Source organism: Olea europaea, unplaced genomic scaffold (assembly GCF_002742605.1).
Source record: "Olea europaea var. sylvestris unplaced genomic scaffold, O_europaea_v1 scaffold4891, whole genome shotgun sequence".
NCBI classification, from domain to species: domain Eukaryota; kingdom Viridiplantae; phylum Streptophyta; class Magnoliopsida; order Lamiales; family Oleaceae; genus Olea; species Olea europaea.
In genome coordinates this window covers 1-6,787 of record NW_019263205.1, presented here as the reverse complement: position 1 = coordinate 6,787, position 6,787 = coordinate 1, and the positions used below count along the sequence as shown (strand labels likewise).

At 36.9% G+C, this 6,787-nt stretch overlaps 2 protein-coding genes across 4 annotated transcripts; both read left to right on the top strand.

Moving 5' to 3' along the window:
• The first annotated feature begins 1,086 nt into the window (after positions 1 to 1,086).
• On the top strand, positions 1,087 to 5,524 carry LOC111388392 (probable linoleate 9S-lipoxygenase 5). 3 transcript variants are annotated; one of them, XM_023013077.1, is made up of 10 exons: positions 1,111 to 1,324; positions 1,431 to 1,650; positions 1,856 to 2,148; positions 2,606 to 2,846; positions 2,942 to 3,280; positions 3,383 to 3,468; positions 3,547 to 3,654; positions 3,738 to 4,045; positions 4,134 to 4,397; positions 4,548 to 5,524. In XM_023013077.1, the coding sequence occupies exons 2-10, from the start codon at positions 1,446 to 1,448 to the stop codon at positions 5,314 to 5,316; spliced, it is 2,613 nt and encodes an 870-aa protein (XP_022868845.1). In that variant the 5' UTR covers positions 1,111 to 1,324; positions 1,431 to 1,445; the 3' UTR covers positions 5,317 to 5,524. The 3 variants fall into 3 exon arrangements, with proteins under 3 accessions (XP_022868846.1, XP_022868845.1, XP_022868844.1); XM_023013078.1 differs by having other exon boundaries at positions 1,087 to 1,650; positions 4,489 to 4,759; XM_023013076.1 differs by having other exon boundaries at positions 1,111 to 1,650.
• A 596-nt stretch (positions 5,525 to 6,120) lies between these two features.
• On the top strand, positions 6,121 to 6,782 carry LOC111388391 (photosystem I reaction center subunit II, chloroplastic-like; the record flags this gene model as incomplete). Its single annotated transcript, XM_023013075.1, has 1 exon — positions 6,121 to 6,782. A coding segment is annotated over exon 1 (588 nt), but the record flags the coding sequence as incomplete, so codon positions are not given.
• Positions 6,783 to 6,787: the final 5 nt, after the last annotated feature.

Below are 6,787 nucleotides of genomic sequence, written 5' to 3'. Positions count from 1 at the left end.
GATACGATGGTCCGCATGATAAAAATTTGCTATTACTGATGTGACAAAGATAACCACGAGAACCATAAGATTCTTTTGCCACATCAGCATTAGAAGTTGTTATCGTGCACACAAGGGACAGAAAATATAAGTTACTATTTTTTATTTTTGGACTTATTTTTTCTACAGATAAAGTCTTTTTCGAGCCCCATTTTTTAGAACTCATTTTTTTCTCAAAATCATTTTTCGTTACACATTATTTCAATAAATTAAATTCGTACGTAAACTCAAATTTTCTCACTTTCTAACTATACAATCTTTGTAAAAATTACTTTTTATAAAATCTATTTTCAAAAAATGAGACAAAACAAGTACAGATTGATGTCTTTCTTTAGTATTATTATATTTTTATGATATTTATTGTAGCATAAACAAATTTTACCGATCTTATATTTTTATATATTTGTTAAGTCGATATAGTTGGCATTCTTATGATTATTTATTTATTTATTTATTTATTGTGCTTTTCTCAAATTTTGTATCAGTTTTATTTAACCAATATTATTTGTAATTATATATGTACAGCTGTTATAGAAAATTTCCAAGAAAATATCTCAAGAATCATAATCACACCCTCTTTTATTTATTTCGCATTAATTAACTGCATTACGGCTGTCTTTATTGTTCAATTAAAGTTTAGGTAAGAGTTATTTGTCATTTGTCTTTAATATCTAAGTCAAGACTTAAAACTTTCGATATCCTTTGGTTGTTTTAAAAAATTATTAATGAAAATTAGATTTGTTTTTTTAAAAAAATATTAAAAAAAAATAAAAAATTTTTTTTTTTTTTTTTTTTTTTTTTTTTTCTCTCTCTCTCAATACGATTCGAATACATTCTTCGTGAAACAATAAGTCTTGACTCTCAATTTTAGGCATTTTTAGAAATTAACAAGTTTTGTTCGCATTCTTCGATTATTTCAATATGTCCAACGACCTTAGTGATGGGAAAATAAGTTATTCTAATTTCCTTTTCTCTTAAAAGAAGTAAAAGGATACCCATAAACAACATGCCAAACAAGGTGGAACAAATATTTACTTCAATCCACGAGGAGAAACATCTCAGTAGGCACAGAACTAGATGCATCCTTCTTGACTTTTTCTCAAGTAGATTGGAAAATAATTCCTCACTTTTTTTCCACCAATAAAAACTGTCAACTTGGCATACCCTCATGCCTCACAATTCATTTCTCAATATAAAGGCATCAACTTGATCTTTGAAACTGTATTCTGCTTATGAGTAGTGTAATCCAAGTTAAGAATCTTGTAACACTACTCAAGAGAATCAGGTGAAGTGTAGCATCTTATTTCATTTCTTTTCAGCTTTTACTTCCTGGAACATACGTAGTTTTTTTGTTCCAAATTCCAATAGGGATTTCATTTTTTTTTCCCCAGTGTTCGTGCATAGAGATGATGGAGAAACTACTCGAAACGTTGTGTGGAAAGAGTCGAGAGGAGCCGAGGAGTATTGGCTGTGGAAAGAAGATTAAAGGCAGAGTAGTATTGAAGAAAAAGAATGTTATGGACTCGACAGATATATGGGCTTCGCTTCTTGATCGAATTCATGAGCTCTTTGGCAAAGGTGTTTCACTGCAGCTCATCAGTGCTGTTCACGGTGACTCCTGTTCCTCTTCTTCTTCTTTCCCCTTCTCGTCTCTCGTAAATTTTCTTCAAGTTTCTTGAACCAGCTATTGAACAATAATGAAGAAATGTGGATGACTAAAAAAGAACACAAATCAAGAACACCCATATGAACTATTGCATATGGCTCCAGCAATTAGTCTTTTATCTTATCAAATTCATGGGTTTCAATTTTATAGCAAATGGATCAAGAGGGAAACTGGGAAAACCAGCATTCTTGGAGAATTGGATCTCGAGGCTTACATCACTGTCGGCCGAGGATGACGTTACATTTGACGTTAATTTCGATTGGAAAGAGTCTCTAGGAGTTCCTGGTGCTTTCATTGTCAGAAACCATCACCATAGCCAGTTTTACATCAAGACAGTCACCTTGGAAGATGTTCCGGGACACGGCCAACTCCATTTTGTCTGCAATTCTTGGGTTTATCCTGCACATCGTTATAAGTACGATCGTGTCTTCTTCGTAAACAAGGTACGCCAACGCCAAGCATATATAGCCTGAAAAATTAAATAAAAATAAAAATAAAAACTCAGTGGTAATTTATGAAAGTTGAAGAAAAACCAAACGATATGATTTCTTTCGATCATTCAAGAAATGATTTGGATCATGACTGCAGAAAGCACTTGTCCGATCATATCATTAAATTCTCAATAACTGAAAGTAAATTTATCAGATTTGTATGTGCTGTGTCAAAATCTTATCCTATTATTCTTTACTACAATGTTGAACTTTTTCCAGACATTTTATTTTCTTTCTGATTACTATGTTAACTACTCATAGAACAATTAACAAAGCTCAGTAGTTACATAATTATTTTATCTTGTAGAGTAATCTCCAAACAAGTAATTAGAAAATTTAGTTCATTCTAAGATTGACTAAAACAAATATCAGTCACTGAATTCCGATAATCTTGTTATTGTATAATCAGACATACCTGCCAGGTGATACGCCCGAACCACTACGCCTATATAGGGAAGAAGAGCTCATCAATCTTCGTGGCGATGGGTCGGGCATGCTAAAAGAATGGGACAGAGTCTATGACTATGCATTCTACAATGACTTGGGAAGTCCTGAAGAGGGATCAGACTATGCACGCCCCGTGCTTGGTGGATCAAAGGAATATCCGTACCCACGTAGAGGAAGAACAGGTCGTCGACCAAATAAAAAAGGTCAAGAGAAACAAACTTCTATGTTCAAAATCAATAAATATTGAGGTATCATATTAAGCACTTCCTTAAAACTATTTCTGCAATTGAATTTACAGATCCTATGTCAGAAAGTCGATTGCCTCTCTTAAGTTTAAACATTTATGTTCCACGAGATGAGCGTTTCAACCAAGTGAAGTTCTCAGATTTCATTGCTTATGCTCTTAAATCCCTGGGTCAGGTATTGCTTCCAGAGATAAAATCCATAACTGACAAAACATTTAAAGAGTTCGATACATTCCAAGATGTACTTGACCTGTATGATGGTGGGGTTAAGCTACCTGATGGCCACAATCTTACGAAACTTAAGCAATGCGTCTCTTGGGAATTGCTCCATGAACTTCTTCGTTCAGATGGTGAGAAATTCCTGAAATTCCCAATGCCTGATGTTATCAGAGGTAATAAAATGATTTTGCATAGATTACAAATTTTACAATTAAATGATGCTTTTATTAAGTCGATCACAATAATTACGAGGCCTTTTACTGGGACGTTTTCAGAGGATAAGACTGCGTGGAGAACAGACATAGAGTTCGGACGAGAAATGCTAGCTGGAGTGAATCCTGTTGTTATTCGACGCCTAGAGGTGAAAGAACTGTATTCCTAAGTTTTCTATAAAATATTTCTGTTTTCTGATATAAAATGTTCATTAATTTTGTAACAGGAGTTTCCCCCAACTAGTAAGCTAGACCCTGAAATATATGGCAACCAAAACAGTTCAATCACAAGGGAGCACATCGAGAAAAACATGAATGGGATAAGAATATATGAGGTATCTATCTATTTTACCTGTTTTACACAGATTAAGATTCACGATAAGTTATTGATCTCATTACTTGTTTTATGCAAGAAAAGGCAATTGAGCAGAATAAGATGTTCATACTAGATCATCATGATGCACTTATGCCGTACCTTGAACGGATAAACAAGGACACAAACACAAGGACATATGCTACTCGAACTCTCCTTTTACTACAAGATGATGGGACATTGAAGCCGTTGGCAATTGAATTGAGCTTACCAAATTTCGAGAATAAAGAACAGGGTGCCATTAGTCGAGTATTTACTCCTGCAGAGCATGGAATCGAAGGTTCAATTTGGCAGCTGGCCAAAGCTTATGCTGCTATAAATGATTCGGGATATCATCAAATGATCAGCCATTGGTACACTTGCAAAAGAAAGAAGTTGAACTAATAGTAATGGTAGGAAGTTCTATACAAATGTAAATAACTACATTAATTTTGAATGCAGGCTGAACACCCATGCAGTGATAGAGCCATTTATCATTGCAACGAACAGGCAATTGAGCGTGCTTCACCCGATATACAAGCTGCTGCATCCCCATTTCCGTGATACAATGAACATAAACGCTTTGGCTAGGCAGATCCTCATCAATGCAGGTGGGATACTCGAGACAACAGTATTCCCGGGAAGATATTCGATGGAAATGTCTTCTGTCATCTATAAGAGCTGGAACTTTACAGAGCAGGCACTCCCTGCAGATCTTCTCAAAAGGTAAGCCAGAACGCTGTAAAATCAGTTTATCATTGAATTTTCCCATCTAAAAGCTTAAGCCATTACAAAGGTAAAACATTTATGTATTTAGGTTTAATCTTCAGCAACCTGATGTTCATTGTCTAGTTGATGATATTTGCTCCAATGCAGAGGAGTGGCAGTTCCTGATCCAAGCCAACCCAATGGCCTCAGACTCCTAATAGAAGATTATCCTTACGCAGTCGATGGGCTTGAAATATGGTCGGCAATTAAAGATTGGGTTGAAGAGTATTGTTCATTCTATTACCACTCCGATGACATCATTCAAGGCGATTCGGAACTCCAGTCCTGGTGGAAGGAGCTTCTTGAGGAGGGCCATGGGGACTTAAAAGACAAACCATGGTGGCCTAAGATGCAGACAAGAGATGATCTCATGGAGACATGTACAATCATAATTTGGGTAGCTACTGCTCTTCACGCAGCAGTCAACTTCGGACAATATCCATATGCTGGCTACCTTCCAAATCGACCAACTCTCAGCCGCCGATTGATGCCTGAACAGGACACTCCTGAGTATGCTGAGCTGGAGTCAAACGCTGATGCGGCCATCCTGAAAACGATTACACCCCAGTTCCAAACCCTTCTTGGCATTTCTCTAATAGAAATATTATCCAGGCATTCCACAGATGAAATTTATCTAGGACAGAGAGACACTCCCGAGTGGACAGCAGATATTATACCAAAACAGGCATTTATGCGGTTTAGTAACAAACTGGTGGATATTGAACAAAGGATAATGTCGAGGAACTCCGACAAGAGATTAAAGAATCGAGTTGGGCCTGTAAATGTTCCCTACACCTTGTTATATCCCAATACCTCAGATTACAGTAGAAATGGAGGACTTACTGGCAAGGGTGTTCCCAACAGCATTTCAATATGAAATCTTGTGAAGTAAAGGAGTAGAAATTTTTCTTAAATCCCTTAACCGTCAGAAGTTGTGTTTAACTTAAGCAGAGGATTAATGACTCGTTTAATAGTAATTATTGTTCAAATGACAGGTTTAGAAGTGAACTCAATTTGATCACACAGTATGCTGACTCTGCGTTTCAATCCACTTCACCAAAGATATTGTTAATTTGTTTCCTTTATTTCTGTGAATTTACCAATAAGAAATGGTTTTGCTTATCACAACCCTCATCGATTAAAACTTAATTCGAATCAGTAGACAAATTGGTAACACATAAAGTTCATACTATGCCGAACAAACGTCTTTGCAAGACACTTACATGACACAACTTTTGATAAAAGTGATAGCATATTTAAATATTTAAATAAAAGTTCATAAAACGTGAGATGGAAAAAAAAAAGTTAAAATTTTGGATCTTATAAAATGTGTGGCTAAACATAAAGTTTGATTTTTGTCAAGCACTAATTGAATTTTGCTGATACTATTACATTTTTAACCTGAAAATTTTGGACACCAACTAGTCCATCACTTCCAAGTATTCAAGCTCCCCAATTGAATTGAAGGACAAAATTGACAAATTCGCCCTACATTATCCAGTACAGTATCTACGATTGACCAAAAGACACGTGGCAAGACAAGACAGGGCTTGATCAGTAAGCTGAGACTGCGTATCAAAACCACACTTTGCCATTGGTCCAACCCCTATCACCTTATCCTACACTCAAATTTTCCTCCACACAAAAAATAAAAAATAAAAAATAAATAAATAGACCTTTTCTTCATCAAATTTTATTCTGGAACAAACCACAAATCCTACCAATTACAACACAAAATTCTCTAAATTCTTCCCCATGGCTATGGCAACCCAAGCCTCCATCTTTCCGGCCACGATCTCCGCTGCAAAATCTGGTGATCGTATGTCGGTATTGTGGAAGCAATCTTCCCTTGCATCATTCCCTAGTCCTAGGTCACTAAAGACATCCACCGTTGCATACCGCCCCATTCGAGCCATGGCGGAGGAGGCACCCGCCACGAAAGAGGTAGAGAAGGAGGCTCCGGTGGGCTTCACCCCGCCAGAATTGGATCCTAACACACCATCACCAATCTTTGGTGGCAGCACGGGCGGCCTATTGCGCAAGGCTCAGGTGGAAGAATTCTACGTCATCACATGGGACTCGCCTAAGGAACAAATTTTCGAGATGCCCACCGGTGGAGCCGCCATAATGAGGCAGGGCCCAAATCTATTGAAATTGGCTAGGAAAGAGCAGTGTTTGGCACTTGGGACTAGGCTAAGGTCCAAGTACAAGATTAAGTACCAATTTTATAGGGTGTTCCCTAATGGAGAGGTACAATATTTGCACCCCAAGGATGGTGTCTACCCGGAAAAGGTTAACCCTGGCCGCCAAGGAGTTGGCCTGAATATGCGATCCATTGGTAAAAATAC

Bases quoted from the DNA above. Each gene is read 5' to 3' on its own strand.
- LOC111388392 (XM_023013077.1), top strand. From the start codon at position 1,446: ATGATGGAGAAACTACTCGAAACGTTGTGTGGAAAGAGTCGAGAGGAG. The intron at 3,469-3,546 runs GTGAAAGAACTG...ATTTTGTAACAG, and splicing joins TTGTTATTCGACGCCTAGAG to GAGTTTCCCCCAACTAGTAA. The intron at 4,398-4,547 runs GTAAGCCAGAAC...GCTCCAATGCAG, and splicing joins CCTGCAGATCTTCTCAAAAG to AGGAGTGGCAGTTCCTGATC.